The following is a 15,819-nucleotide window of genomic DNA, read 5'->3' as shown; positions in this document are numbered from 1 at the left end:
AATATTCTATTTTTTTCTTCAACATGTAAAGTTCTTCAGTACATATAATGCTGTCCGTGGCTGCAGCCAAGGAATCAGACTATCATATCCTACACAGTAGGTACAGGGGATCAGAGCTTGGAAGTAACTAGTTACAAGTAACGAATTACTTGTAATTCATTACTTTTTTGAGTAACAAGTGGGTAATTCCTTTACATTTTGATTGTAATAGAACTAGGAGTAATCTTATTACTTTTGTGGAGTAATTGTAACGTTTCCAGAATTACTTTGGGGCATTACTTTGGGGGGGAGCAGGGGAAGTCTTCTGCTCCTCTGATTTGTGGATGAAAATCATGGTCAAGAACATGGATAAAGGAGGAGAAGGAGGCAGCAGCAGAATGGAGAACTGTGGAGGTGAAAGACGACAAGTGTGTGTGTGTGTGTGTGTGTGTGTGTGAGAGAGAGAGAGAGAGAGAGAGAGAGAGAGAGAGAGAGAGAATACTGTGTTTGCACTTGGCACACAAAGTGGCCTCCACCCCGTCTCTGGCTACTGTGCTGCATTTGCAGTATTTTAACTTTTTTGCATCTCTGGGGAAAATGTTTGCTTGAGTGAGTGTCCCTTTGTTGGTGGCAGGGCAGGGTCCGGGAGGTGGTTAAGTGAGAGAGATTATGCTGGCTGGCTGAGTGGAGGGGGTTGCACTTGGTTTGATGTGCAAAGATCTGAGTAGTGGCCTCAGCCTCCCTCTCCACCACCCTTACCAGTAGAGAGACCGCCATTGCTATCTTATGAATAAAAATAATTATTCTACTACCTTTGTATGTGTTTGTTTATTTTTAATGTTGTTTTAGGCTACTTAGATGTGCAGAAGCCAAGGCCAGCACCTTGTAGGTGTTTTTTTTAAGTAACTGAAATGTAATTGCAGTGATTGCTTTGGAGAAAAAGTAAAAGTAATCAGTTACTTTCAGAGCAATTGTAATTGTAACGGTAATTACTACTTTTTTGGGCCATGTAACTGTAACTATAATTTATTACTTTTTAAAAGCAATCTTCCAAGCTCTGCAGGGGATGTACACCAAACATGTTAAACTTTACACATTACCGTCTTCTTCAGTACAACATGGAATGGACGCAGCTCACCCTTGTAGTCTGTGGATCATCAATATGCAGGACAGTGTTTTTCTGACCAGGCTTACAACACTGGTAAAAATGTCCTGGGCTTGAATGTCTTATATAGCCCTTTCTCATCACCTGTTCCCATCTGTGACTCTCACAGTGTACATTGACTATGTATTCTGAACCTGAAAGCTGTATGTGAATACGGAGGCTCCAGCAGAAGACATGAAGACCAGTTGCCAGAGTCCTTGGCTGGTTTCCTGGTTCCTTCTCTCTGCTTATAATGACAGGGAACACGTTGGCTGGCTTCCCAGAAATGGGGAAAGAAGCGGAACCCCCCCCCCCGCCCGAAAAGAAGTCCTTTTAAAAGGCAGCTTTGTGTTTAACTATAATGGAACATACTTACCTTAATTTTACTTCAAATCCACAAAATTAGGGAGAGCCCATCGCTGGGGGATTATGGCTGCTGTTGTCCTGTCTGTGCTTGTCTGGATCATCATCTTCATCAGTAAGTAAACTATGAAAGTGTTTGCTGGGCTGTGTGTGGCCCTCTGTTGTCGACTCTGACTGAGAATATGCTGATAGGACTGTAACTCCCGCCATCCCTAACAATTAGCCACACTGGCTGGGGCTGATGGGAGCGGACGTTCAACATCATCTGGAGGGCCTTAAGTTCCCCATTCCTAACATAGGCCATCTTGTCTTCAGCCCAAATTTCACCCAGATACTAAGCACATGTATTTGGAATGAAGTAAAATGGCTCCTGTAGGTTTGTGGTGATGGTGATCTGTTGTTATGTGCCTTCAAGTCGATTACGACTTATGGCAACCCTATGAATCAGCGACCTCCAAGAGTATCTGTCATGAACCACCCTGCTCAGATCTTGTAACTTGGTTGGTTGGTTGCATTTATATACCGCCCAATAGCTGAAGCTCTCTGGGCGGTTAACCACAATTAAGAACACATGTACAGAACTTATAACAATATAATCCATTCATACAAGGGAACCAAAAATTTCCTATTTCCATAGGGAACAGTGGCATAAAAGGACATCAGTTCATGAGCTATTAATTAAGATATGCATATATTTGATCAGTTACTGTTGTTATTGTTAGTGGGGTTTGTGGATTCTTTTGCTCCGCGGGGGAGAGGCAAGCATGGAGGGCCCTTGGCTTCATTTCTGGGCCAGGACAAAGCCGGGCGTGAGGGTTGCTTTGGTGACCTCAAACTCTTCTCTGCGTTCGAGCCTGGAGAATCTATTTTCTCTCCATCACTTTTTCCTTTCTGTATCTGCTGCTGCCAACCTGAACAACTGCCATGAACAACTCTTGCCTGCTGCAGCCTTTTATTCCTTGGCTTGGCCTCGGGTGCTTTGTGTGTCGAGGATTTGTCCAGGACTGAAAAGGCCTCTACTAAAACACCCTCTTTCTCCCTCTAGTCACTGGCACTGCCCGTGCTGTACCCTGCCAGGGGATGCCTTCAGTCCCCCATGGAGCTCCCACCACTATAAGCTATGTAGCAGTCTGAGCCCTACTTTGGGATATGCTTTTGGTGGGTTCTCTAGATGCCACTTAGCCCTTTGGCTGTGCCTTGCAACCTGTCAGTCAAAGCCATCTGGCTGCAAAGACTACAGGTACTGGCATGGGGCTTATATGCCACCTTTGACCACCCATGGGCATTATTTGTTGAGAGAGGTGGCAGGTTACTGAATGCCACTGGCACAACTGGCTTCCCTCACAAGGGCATTACAGCATGAACAGGTTCCACACATGTTTCTCTGGAGGCTAATGTAGTGCCCATTTCTGCCACGCCCCCTTAGCTAAATCTGCTCTTCAATGGCTTTCCATTAAATGGTTAATTAAACGTTTGAGCAGTCAGGGCCAATCTACACCTGACATTTATACACATAAGGGCAGAGTTGATGCTGCTGCTGCTGCTGGTGTGCGTGTGTGTTTTAAAAAAACCAAAATAGCCAGTACAGGGGTCCTGATCTGGATTGGGGCCCCAGCATGGGGGGTGGGGGTGTTTTTATCCCTCACCCTGTGCTTCAGGCCTGAGCTGGATCAGACGCCCTGCAGCTGGAATTTGCATTGCCCTAACTAACAGGTCCCAATGAATCTAAGACCCCTTTGGCCAGAAAAGGCAACCACCACTGTGAGCTCAGCAGAATGACCAGCCAGTCTCTTGCAGGGCCTCCTGCTCTTGTTTTGCCACCAAGGCCAAGGCCAAGGCCAAGGAGGAGGCCTTCAGCTTCCAGCCCCTCTCTCTCTCTGCTTCTCTCTCTCTCATCTGTTCTCGGCTGTGTGAAAGCTCAGCTCCTCCCGCCCTTGTTCCCAAGTCTCTCCCCCCCCCAGAAGAGCTCCCCCCTCTGTCTATCAAGTCAACCTCCTTTCTTCCTCTGAGTCCAGTATATCCCCACAGATATTGCCCTACCCACTATGGGATGTGTGTGTGTTTCAATTAACTCCTATCAGGGCGAAGCTACCGAGCAGAGGAGAAAACATGCCTTTGCATTAATTCTACAGGTTTTTGAAAAATGCAAGTAGCCTTTGGGCAGGGGGAAGCAGCAGCGCAGGGAGGTGGCTAATAGTGAATGGGATCAGAACAGGTGTGGAGGGATAATCTAACCTTTTGTTTCTACTATAGTCCTGAGGACAAACTGTCCTCTGAAGCTGGAATTTGCATTGGGAGGAAATCCCCAATTGCTGACAATGCATGGTAGGTTGAAATACTCCTTTAATGCCATATACTTATAGTTTATAATCATAAAGACGACTGTACGTGTGGACGTCACCAAATGGTCAATACAGGAATCAAATTGATTATATAATTGGAAGCAGAAGATGAAGAAGTTCCATACTTTCTGCGAAAACAAGACCAGGAGCAGATTGTGGTACAGATAATGAACTGGTAATATCGAAAATCAGAGTAAAGAAGAACAACAAAGCACTCATAATGCCAAAATACAATTTAAATAACATCCCAGAAGAATATAAAGTTCAAATAAGGAACAGGTTTGAGGCTTTAAACTTAGTTGACAGAACCAGAAGAACTATGGGTTGAAGTCAGAGACATTATCAGGGAACAATGCAAAAAGACAAATACCTCTAGTTAAAAAGAGAGAAAGACCTCAATGGATGACTGATGAAACTCTTAATATGGTTAAAGAGAGAAGGAAAGCAAAGGAATGTAACTTTAAAGTTGACAACGAAGACATTAAACTTGTCAAGGATTATCAATACCTCGGCACAGTCATTAATGAAAATGGAGACAATAGTCGAGAAATCAGAAGAAGGCTAGGACTGGGGAGGGCAGCTATGAGAGAACTAGAAAAGGTCCTCAAATGCAAAGATGTATCACTGAACACCAAAGTCAGGATCACTCAGACCATGGTATTCCCGATCTCTATGTATGGATGTGAAAGTTGGACAGTGAAAAAGGCGGATAAGAGAAAAATCAACTCATTTGAAATGTGGTGCTGGAGGAGAGCTTTGCGCATACCATGGACTGCGAAAAAGACAAAAAATTAAGTCAGAACTGTCACTAGAAGCTAAAATGATGAAACTGAGGTTATCATACTTTGGACACATAATGAGAAGACATGATTCACTATTTATTTATTATTTAATTTATATCCTGCCCTTCCTCCCAGCAGGAGCCCATTAGAAAAGACAATAATGCTGGGGAAAACAGAACAGAGTAGAAAAAGAGGAAGGCCAAACGAGATGGATTGATTCCATCAAGGAAGCCACAGACCTGAACTTACAAGATCTGAACTGGGTGGTTCATGACAGTTGCTCTTGGAGTTCACTGATTCAAAGGGTTGCCATAAGTCATAGTCGACTTGAAGGCAAATAACAACAACAATCATAGAATTGAATCATGTAATAGTAGAGTTGGAAGGGGCCTATAAGACCATCAAGTCCAACGTCCTGCTCAATGCAGGATTCCAACTTAAAGCATCCCCGACAGGTGGCTGTCCAGCTGCCTCTTGAATGCCTCCAGTGCTGAAGAGCCCACCACCTTCCTAGATCGTTGCTTCTATTGGCGTCCTGCTAAAACAGTTAGGAAGTTTTTTCTGATGTTCAGTTGAAATCTGGCTTCCTGATTCCTAATTTCAGGTCAGTAGATTCCTGTTTGGCCTTCCTCTTAAGAACATAAGAACATAAGAAGAGCCTGCTGGATCAGGCCAGCGGCCCATCTAGTCCAGCATCCTGTTCTCACAGTGGCCAACCAGGTGCCTGGGGGAAGCCCGCAAGCAGGACCCAAGTGCAAGAACACTCTCCCCTCCTGAGGCTTCCGGCAACTGGTTTTCAGAAGCATGCTGCCTCTGACTAGGGTGGCAGAGCACAGCCATCACAGCTAGTAGCCATTGATAGCCCTGTCCTCCATGAATTTGTCTAATCTTCTTTTAAAGCCATCCAAGCTGGTGGCCATTACTGCATCTTGTGGGAGCAAATTCCATAGTTTAACTATGCGCTGAGTAAAGAAGTACTTCCTTTTGTCTGTCCTGAATCTTCCAACATTCAGCTTCTTTGAATGTCCATGAGTTCTAGTATTATGAGAGAGGGAGAAGAACTTTTCTCTATCCACTTTCTCAATGCCATGCATAATTTTATACACTTTTATCATGTCTCCTCTGACCCGCCTTTTCTCTAAACTAAAAAGCCCCAAATGCTGCAACCTTTCCTCGTAAGGGAGTCGCTCCATCCCCTTGATCATTCTGGTTGCCCTCTTCTGAACCTTTTCCAACTCTATAATATCCTTTTTGAGATGAGGTGACCAGAACTGTACACAGTATTCCAAATGCGGCCGCACCATAGATTTATACAATGGCATTATGATATCGGCTGTTTTATTTTCAATACCTTTCCTAATGATCCCTAGCATGGAATTTGCCTTTTTCACAGCTGCCGCACACTGGGTCGACATTTTCATCATGCTGTCCACTACAACCCCGAGGTCTCTCTCCTGGTCGGTCACCACCAGTTCAGACCCCATGAGCGTATATGTGAAATTAAGATTTTTTGCTCCAATATGCATAATTTTACATTTGTTTATATTGAATTGCATTTGCCATTTTTCCGCCCATTCACTCAGTTTGGAGAGGTCTTTTCGGAGCTCTTCGCAATCCCTTTTTGTTTTAACAACCCTGAACAATTTAGTGTCGTCAGCAAACTTGGCCCCTTCACTGCTCACTCCTAATTCTAGGTCATTAATGAACAAGTTGAAAAGTACAGGTCCCAATACCGATCCTTGAGGGACTCCACTTTCTACAGCCCTCCATTGGGAGAACTGTCCATTGATTCCTACTCTCTGCTTTCTGCTTCTTAACCAATCCCTTATCCACAAGAGGACCTCTCCTCTTATTCCATGACTGCTAAGCTTCCTCAGAAGTCTTTGGTGAGGTACCTTGTCAAACGCTTTTTGAAAGTCTAAGTACACTATGTCCACTGGATCACCTCTATCTATATGCTTGTTGACACTCTCAAAGAATTCTAATAGGTTACTGAGACAGGACTTTCCCTTGCAGAAGCCATGCTGGCTCTGCTTCAGCAAGGCTTGTTCTTCTATGTGCTTAGTTAATCTAGCTTTAATAATACTTTCTACCAGTTTTCCAGGGACAGAAGTTATGCTAACTGGCCTGTAATTTCTGGGATCCCCTCTGGATCCCTTTTTGAAGATTGGCGTTACATTTGTCACTTTCCAGTCCTCAGGCACGGAGGAGGACCCGAGGGACAAGTTACATATTTTAGTTAGCAGATCAGCAATTTCACCTTTGAGTTCTTTGAGAACTCTCGGGTGGATGCCATCCGGGCCCGGTGATTTGTCAGTTTTTATATTGTCCATTAAGCCTAGAACTTCCTCTCTCGTTACCACTATTTGTCTCAGTTCCTCAGAATCCCTTCCTGCAAATGTTAGTTCAGGTTCAGGGATCTTTTTCTCTTTTTCTACTCCCTGCTGTTTTTCCCAGCATGATTGTCTTTTCTAGTGAATCATGTCTTCTGATTATGTGTCCAAAGTATGATAACCTCAGTTTCATCATTTTAGCTTCTAGTGACAGTTCTGGTTAAATTTGTTCTAATAGCCAATTATTTGTCTTTTTTGCAGTCCATGGTATGTGCAAAGCTCTCCTCCAGCACCACATTTCAAAGGAGTTGATTTTTCTCTTATCCGCCTTTTTCACAGTCCAGCTTTCACATCCATACATAGAGATCGAGAATACCATGGTCTGAATGATCCTGACTTTAGTGTTCAGTGATACATCTTTGCATTTGAGGACCTTTTCTAGTTCTCTCATAGCTGCCCTCCCCAGTCCTAGCCTTCTTCTGATTTCTTGACTATTGTCTCCATTTTCGTTAATGACTGTGCCGAGGTATTGATAATCCTTGACAAGTTCAATGACCTCATTGTCAACTGTAAAGTTACATAAATCTTCTGTTGTCATTACTTTAGTCTTCTTGACGTTCAGCTGTAGTCTTGCTTTTGTGCTTTCCTCTTTAACTTTCATCAGCATTTGTTTTAAATCATTACTGGTTTCTGCTAAGAGTATGGTATCGTCTGCATATCTTAATGTTTCTCCCTCCAATTTTCACACCTCCTTCATCTTGGTCCAATCCCGCTTTCCGTATGATATGTTCTGCGTACAGATTAAACAAATAGGGTGATAAAATACACCCCTGTCTCACACCCTTTCCGATGGATAACCAATCGGTTTCTCCATATTCTGTCCTTATAGTAGCCTCTTGTCCAGAGTATAGGTTGTGCATCAGGACAATCAGATGCTGCGGCACCCCCATTTCTTTTAAAGCATTCCATAGTTTTTCATGATCTACACAGTCAAAGGCTTTGCTGGAGTCTATAAAGCACAGGGTGATTTTCTTCTGAAATTCCTTGCTCCGTTCCATTATCCAACGTATGTTTGCGATATGATCTCGCGTGCCTCTTCCCTTTCTAAATCCAGCTTGGACATCTGGCATTTCTCGCTCCATATATGGCAAGAGCCTTTGCTGTAGAATTACTTTACTTTACTTGCATGGGATATTAAGGCAATAGTTCGGTAATTACTGCATTCTCTGGGATCCCCTTTCTTTGGAAGTGGGATATATATTGAACGCTTCCAGTCTTTGGGCCATTGTTTAGTTTTCCATATTTCTTGACAAATTTTTGTCAAAATTGGGACAGATTCAGTCTCAGTAGCTTGTAGCAACTCTATTGGTATGCCATCTATTCCTGGTGATTTGTTTCTTCCAAGAATTTTAAGAGCAGCTTTCATCTCACATTCTAAAATTTCTGGTTCTTCATCATATGGTTCCTCCATGAATGAATCTGTCATCCTTGCATCTCTTTTGTAGAGTTCTTCAGTGTATTGCTTCCATCTTCGTTTTATTTCATCTCGGTCAGTCAGTGTGTTCCTCTGTTGATTATTCAACATCCCTACTCGTGGTTTAAATTTCCCTTTCATTTCTCTAATCTTTTGGAATAGGGCTCTTGTTCTTCCCATTTTGTTGTCCTTTTCTATTTCTATACAATAACTATTGTAATATTTTTCTTTGTCCCTACGTACTAGTTGTTGTATAGTTGCATTTAGGGTTCTGACCGTCTTTCTGTCTCCTTTTGCTTTCCTTCTCTCTTTAACCATTTGAAGAGTTCCTTCAGTCATCCATTGAGGTCTTTCCCTTTCTTTTTTTGTTGTAGATGGTGATCTACAACAGGGATTACAAATCTTTTGGACTGGGGGCACATCTTGATGAGGAAATGCTGTGGGTGCCAGTCACAAAATGGCTGAATCATAGAGTTGGAAAGGGCCTATAAGGCCATCAAGTCCAACCCCCTGCTCAATGCAGGACTCCAAATTAAAGCATACCCAATAGGTGGCTGTCCAGCTGCCTTTTGAAGGCCTTCAGTGTTGGAGAGCCCACTACCTCTCTAGGTAATTGGTTCCATTGTTATATGGCTCTAACAGTTAGGATGTTTTTCCTGATGTTCAGCCGAAATCTGGCTTCCTGTGACTTGGGCCCATTATTCCATGTCCTCTAGTCTGGGATGATTGAGATCCTGGCCCTCCTCTATGTGGCAGCCTTTCAATTACTTGAACAGTGCTATCATATCTCCCTTCAGTCTTCTCTTCTCCAGGCTAAACATGCCCAGTTCTTTCAGTCTCTCCTCATAGGGCTTTGTTTCCAGTCCCTGATCATCCTTGCCCTCCACTGAACCCCCTCCAGTTTGTCTGCATCCTTAAAGTGTGGTGTCCAGAACTGGACACAGTACTCAAGATGAGGCCTAACCAGTGCCAAACAGAGGGGAACCAATACTTCATTCGATTTGGAAACTTCTGTTAATGCAGCCTAAATAGTATTTGCCTTTTTGGCAGCCACATCACACTGTTGGCTCATGTTCAGCTTGTGATCAACAACAATCCCAAGATCCTTCTCGCATATAGTAATGATGAGCCAAGTATCTCCCATCTTATAACTGTGCATTTGGTTTCTTTTTCCGAAGTTGAGAACTTTGCACTTGCCCCTGTTAAATTTCATTTTGTTGTTTTCAGCCCAATGTTCCAGCCTATCAAGATCCCTTTGAATTTTGTTTCTGTCTTCTGCAGTATTAGCTATGCTTCCCAATTCTGTATCATCTGCAAATTTGATAAGCATGCTCTGTACTTCCTCATCCAAGTCGTTAATAAAAATGTTGAAGAGCACTGGGACCAGGACCACGTCCTGTGGTACCCCACTCGTGACTTCCGCCCAGTTTGAGAAGGAACCATTGATAAGCGCACTTTGAGTACGATTCTGGAGCCAACTGTTGATCCACCTGATAGTTGTTCGATCCAGCCCACGTTTAGCTAGCTTGCTAATCAGAATATCATGGGGCACTTTGTCAAAAGCTTTGCTGAAGTCCAGATATATTATGTCCACAGCATTCCCACAGTCTACAAGGGAGGTTACCCAATCAAAAAATGAGATGAGATTAGGTTGGCAGGATTTGTGCTTCATAAATCCATGTTGGGTCCTAGTAATCACTGCATTGCTTTCAAGGTGCTTACAGATTGACCGCTTTATAATCTGCTCCAGAATTTTTCCAGGGATTGATGTTAGGCTGACTGGTCTGTAGTTCCCCGGTTCCTCCTTCTTGCCCTTTTTGAAGATAGGGACATCATTAGCTGTCCTCCAGTCATCCGGCACTTCACCAGTCCTCCATGATTTTGCAAAGATAATAGACAGTGGTTCCAAGAGTCTTCAGCCAGTTCTTTCAGTACTCTAGGTTGCAGTTCATTGGGCCCTGGAGATTTGTACTTGTTCAAAGTGATTAGGTATTCCTTGACCATTTGTCGGTCAATCTCAAGCTATAATCCTGCCCCTTCAACTTCATGTTTCTCAGGAGGATCACAGACCCTCTTTTGGAAGAAGACTGAGCCAAAATAGGAATTGAGGAATTCTGCCTTTTCTTTGTCATCTGTTGTCATTTTGCCATCCTCATTGAGTAGCTGCGCCACCATTTCTTTTCTCTATGTTTTACTATGGACATACCTGAAGAAAGCTTTTTTGTTGCTTTTAGCATCCCTCGCTAGCCTCAGCTCATTCTCTGCTTTAGCCTTCCTGACGCTATCCCTGCAATTCTGTGCTACCCATCTGTACTCTTCCTTTGTGGTTGCCTCGGGGGTCCCAAGAAGGGAAGGCTTTTGCTGGTGCCATGGAACCCACAGGCACAGGATTAGCAACCCTCGGTACAAGTTTAATTCTAGTTGCTGAGATCTATTGGCTGGCTGGCTATCTCTTTTTTAAGATTGTTTGAATTACTGAGAATGAATCTCCGGTGAAAGAATCCTCCTGTATTATTTATACCCTCCTGTCTCTTGTTGGGGGGGGGGGGTCCAGTCCTATCTGAAGTTGTTCTGATGTTTTCCCTTCCCCTCCATTAGTGGCAAGTTTGGCCCAAAAGGTAGTTTCTGAAAGAGAAGTAAGGTTTTTTCCCCACATTAATAACTCCCATCCTAAACATGTTTCCTCTGAAGTAAAGCTCTAGTGTTCTTAATGGGGTGATTTTTCAAGTATGTTTAGGAATGATCCCTTATTTTAAATAAAAGACTCTGATACCAAAGAAGAGATGGGTTGAACTCGGTGGCCTTACAGGTCTTGTCCACTATTCTATGATTCAATGAAAAGGGGAGTGTGTGTGTGTGAGAGAGAGAAGCCTTTTTCTCTAGTAACCTCAGGGATCCAGCAGAGAGTGAGTGGGGTGGGGCAAGCCTAGCTTTTTGTCTCCAGGACACTTTTCCCTCTGCCGTGGCATCACCTAGGTTATTATTATTTATTTATTTTATTACATTTTTAGACCACCCTATAGCAATACGCTCCCAGGGCGGTGTACAGCATAATAAAACAGGTTAAAATACAAGTAAATATATTAAATACAATGTAAATACAATACACAATAAAACATAATTAAAAATTTTCAATTTTCAATTCAAATTTTTAAATTTTTAAAATGCCTGGGCGAAGAGGTAGGTCTTTACCTGGCGCCGAAAAGATAACAAAGAAGGCGCCAGGCGTATCTCATCAGAGAGGGCGTTCCATAGTTCGGGGGCCACCACTGAGAAGGCCCTAGCTCTAGTTATCGTTCTCCGTGCCTCCCTATGCGTTGGGACACGGAGAAGGGCCTTCGACGTCGAGCGCAGCGACCGGGTAGGTACATAGCGGGAGAGGCGTTCCGCCAGGTATTGCGGTCCGATGCCGTTAAGGGCTTTATAGGTAAGAACCAACACTTTGAATCTGGCCCGGTTCTCCATGGCTGGGCAAGAGGCACCCCAGTTATGTGTTGTCAAAGCTGCCCTAGTCTGCTGCTTCTACTGGACATCTGAGTCATCCTCTAGTGATCCAGATGAAAGGGCCAGAAGCAGTGGGGCTACACTGGAGCAAGGCAGGTGTAATGCTGATATCTGGAAAGGCTTCCTATTAGATAAGAGTAGATCGGGAAGCGTCTGGGCCTTCTTTCTCTGAAGGTTGTTAGGAAGAGAGTAGAGGAACATCATCTGCTGGGCAGGTTCTAGGACAGGAGTGCCCGGCCTCTTTGCAACACAGTACGAGGTACCTTACAGCTCTGATCTTCTGATTTCTGTCTCTGCAGAGAATCTGAGGGGGGGAATACCCTACGAAGCAGCGTCAGGTGAGTGACTCCTCCCTCCTGTGAAACAGCTTTTTTTTAAAAAAGTGGGAAAGCGCTTGAGATGTTTCATAAACGTATTGATAAACTCAGGTTCCAGAATGTGTGAGGGTCCAATCACTAACCAGCCCTGAAACTGTAGAGGACCTGCTAACAGCCCCACAGATTACACCCCCGCCAATAAAAATTGTCTGGGAAAGGTGGAAGCCTGTTGAAAAGGTTAAGCCAGGCTGTTCATCCCGTCTGTGGACTGTGAGAAGACTCAACTGGGCTAAGGAAAGTTTTCAGAGAGCCTGTAGGCTGACAGATTGACTCCAAAAAGTCGTGGGAGGGAGAGACAGAGATCGCTGTGGGATTACTCATATACTAGAGACTTGAAGATCCTCCGTGGCACAGAGCGGTAAGCAGCAGTAACGCAGCCGAAGCTCTGCTCACGGCCGTTGTTCGATTCCAACGGAAGGAGGAAGTCGAATCTCTGGTAAAAGGGGTCGAGGTCCACTCACCCTTCCATCCCTCCGTGGTCAGTAAAATGAGTACCCGGCATATGCTGGGGGGTAAAGAAAGGCCGGGGAAGGAACTGGCAATCCCACCCCATATATACGGTCTGCCTAGTAAACGTCGCAAGACGTCACCCTGAGAGTCAGAAACGACTCGCACTACGTGAGGGGACACCTTTACCTTTAGAGACTTGCAGCCAAATATTTGGATGGCTAGTTCAACTCTGTGAAGGTTGGGGGCCTCCACAGACCTGATTTGGCCTCACTGCTCCCTCCTTCCCATCCACCTACCCAGCCTCTGCCAGTCTCTTCCGTTTCTGCCCAGTCTTGACCCAGATTTCATGCCATGCCCACCTATCTTTCCCCCTGAAGTTCCTGCTTCTTGTTCCAGTGCCATCCTACAGGCCAGATTCCCTCTGGGGCTGCCTGTCCCTTAACTCTTTGTAACTTGCGTGGCACTGGTTTGTGAGACTGACACATAGGAACTTCTGGGGAAGGAACGTGTATATAGATGGGGTTGGAAGTAAGCCAGGAAAGGGGCCCGGGGAGATGGGAACTGCCTCCCCACCACACAGGCAGTGATATTGACTCCCTCTGTTTTCTCCTTTTTGCAGCCAGTGACCAGGAATCCAACAACTCTGTCAGGGGTAAGTGAGTGTAGGGCGATGGGTGTTGGATATCTGTCCCCAAGACAGGGAATTTTGCAACAGGCTCTGTGGGAAACATACCTAAAATGCAAAGGGCTGCAGCTTTCCTGATGCCCAACACTCAGATTTCCAGGAATGATATGATAATCTGGAGTGAATCACAGATAGGACTTGCTTTTGCCCCCCTTCAGGCCGAAAGGCCTTTGCTTTCCAGGAATGATAAAATACTCTGGAGTGAGCCACAAGTGAGAATGGCTTCTGCCTCCTCCTCCCCCAGTCCTATATCCACTGTCATCTGAACTTGTGAAGGATCTTCTTCCTGTGTTACTCTGAAGATCAGGCTCTGTGCCAGGTCTGAATGACAAACTATATTTTCGCTTCAGGAAGGGATTTATTCTCTGGATCAGGCTGCTTAGTGTCCCTGTGGATTTCTGCCTTCCCTGAAGTGTGCAGCTTGGCTCAGTTGCTTGAGCCTCCTCTAGAAACTTTTGTCTTGCAGGAGCCTTTTGGTCTCTACTTCAAGTCCAGTTTTTGTGTGGCTTGATATGTCAGAGGATGGAGTCCTGAGTTGGGTGGTTGGGCTAGATGGACTTTGAGTGACCTCCAGCTTTGTGATTCTAAGGACCCTGAATTGACAGTTTCATAATGCTGGCTTAGCCTTATACTCTCCTCTCATTATTTCTGCAGTGGACATTCCAGACATAACGGAAGTAGAAAGGAGGAATCGCTTAGTGATGGGAACAGCAACAATGGGTTGGGATTTGAAAGTGGATCAAGAGAAAGTGTAAAACTGCTCCCAGCATATACTGAAGTCTTCCGCTTATGAAATTCCACACTCCAGCAGTGAGAGGCGCCTGGGGTTGGGATGGCCTATCAGGGCTGCTTTGAGATGAGAATGTGGGGGCCCTGAATTATTCCCCCTGCCCGCTCTTCTGCTTTGCGCAGCCTGTTGCAGCAAAAACAACAGTCTCCACAAAAGGATGAATGGGCAGAGTTCTGACATCAGAAATGGCGAGGTTCAAAAACTCTCCAAGACAGTGACCTTAAAGTGGACATCCTGAACAAAGGGAGACTGCCAGGAGCAACAGCTGAATTGCAGTTCTTCAAGAGGTTCAATGCTGTCTGCTGTGGACTGAATCGGGCCAAAGGTTTATTAATCACATTACAGAGATTTTGTTTTCTGTTGCTGCTGGTGAGGGGTCCCAGGGCAGGGAAGAGGCCATGTCCATCTGCTTGCCCACCCGGCTCCTGGATGACCAACCGGTCCGGAAGGATGCTGTCACGGACTCCAAAGGAGGAAAGTGGAAACAGCTGCGGCAAATGGACTTGTCTCCACACCACAGATCAGCCAAGAAGGTGGCTGCAGTGCAGACCTTTTGGGGTCTCCATGAGAGCGCCACCCCCTTGAATTTTGTATTGTGGAATGCATTACCCGACAGGAGCAGGGAGTATAATTGGATGGTAACTGGAGCATTTTTGCTGCCCAGAGTGAGAATTTGCATTGTCATGTTCTTGTATGTTTCAAAGTTGCTCAATACCAAAGTTGCCCAGTGTGAGAGACTGAACTAGTATAGAGTACTGCCCTACTTGGATAAGAGATGGGAAGGGAATGGTTACGTGGCTGTTTGTGCAACACTATATTCCCCTAGATGCAGGTGGGTGAATGAGCAGGTTGTAAATTACGCTTAATACTTCTTGGTATTGAACTAAATTGTTCAGGGTTGTTAAAACAAAAAGGGATTGCAAAGAGCTCCAAGACAACCTCTCCAAACTGAGTGAATGGGCAGTGAAATCGCATATGCAATTCAGTGTAAACAAGTGTAAAGCTATGCATATTGGAACAAAAAGTCTTAATTTCACATATATGCTCATGGGGTCTGAACTGGTGTTGACTGACCAGAGATGAGACCTTGGGGTTGTAGTGGATAGCTCGATGAAGATGTTGAGCCAGTGTGCAGCAGCTGTGAAAAAGGCACATTCCGTACTAGAGATCATTAGGAAAGGTGTGGAAATAAAACTGCCAGTATCATGATGCCATTGTATAAATCTGTGATGAGACTGCATTTGGGATATTCAAAAAGGATATTGTAGAGTTGGAAAATATTCAGAAAAAGGCAACCAAAATGATCAAGGGGATGGAGAGTCTCCTGTATGAGCAAAGTTGCAGCATTTGGGACTTTTTAATTTAGACAAAAGATGAGTCAGAGGTGACATGATATAAAATTATGCATGGCATGGAGAAAGTGAATAGAGAGTTTTTTTCCCACTCTCAACACTAGAACTTGTGGACATCCAATAGAGGAAGAAATGGAACGTATCAGCATTACAATACTTGGTGTGAGTGAATTAAAATGGACAGGAATGGGACATTTTCAATCAGGCAACTACAAAAAATGTTATGCAGGAAATGAGAGATTAA

The 15,819-nt window shown here is 44.5% G+C and overlaps 1 protein-coding gene across 1 annotated transcript in view; it reads left to right on the top strand.

Annotated features, from left to right (window-relative positions):
* LOC133378954 (uncharacterized) overlaps positions 1-15,643 on the top strand; it is a 56,408-nt gene extending 40,765 nt beyond the window's left edge. The window contains exons 13-17 of the mRNA XM_061613565.1: positions 1,530-1,601; positions 3,740-3,811; positions 12,221-12,259; positions 13,368-13,400; positions 14,088-15,643. Coding sequence (XP_061469549.1) covers positions 1,530-1,601; positions 3,740-3,811; positions 12,221-12,259; positions 13,368-13,400; positions 14,088-14,188 — 317 coding nt within the window. The 3' untranslated portion in view covers positions 14,189-15,643. The remainder of the gene's footprint in view (positions 1-1,529; positions 1,602-3,739; positions 3,812-12,220; positions 12,260-13,367; positions 13,401-14,087) is intronic.
* The last annotated feature ends 176 nt before the right edge of the window (positions 15,644-15,819 follow it).

Source organism: Rhineura floridana, chromosome 3 (genome assembly GCF_030035675.1).
Source record: "Rhineura floridana isolate rRhiFlo1 chromosome 3, rRhiFlo1.hap2, whole genome shotgun sequence".
NCBI classification, from domain to species: domain Eukaryota; kingdom Metazoa; phylum Chordata; class Lepidosauria; order Squamata; family Rhineuridae; genus Rhineura; species Rhineura floridana.
Note: the sequence above shows the minus strand (reverse complement) of the source record. Positions and strands in the feature narration are given on the sequence as shown.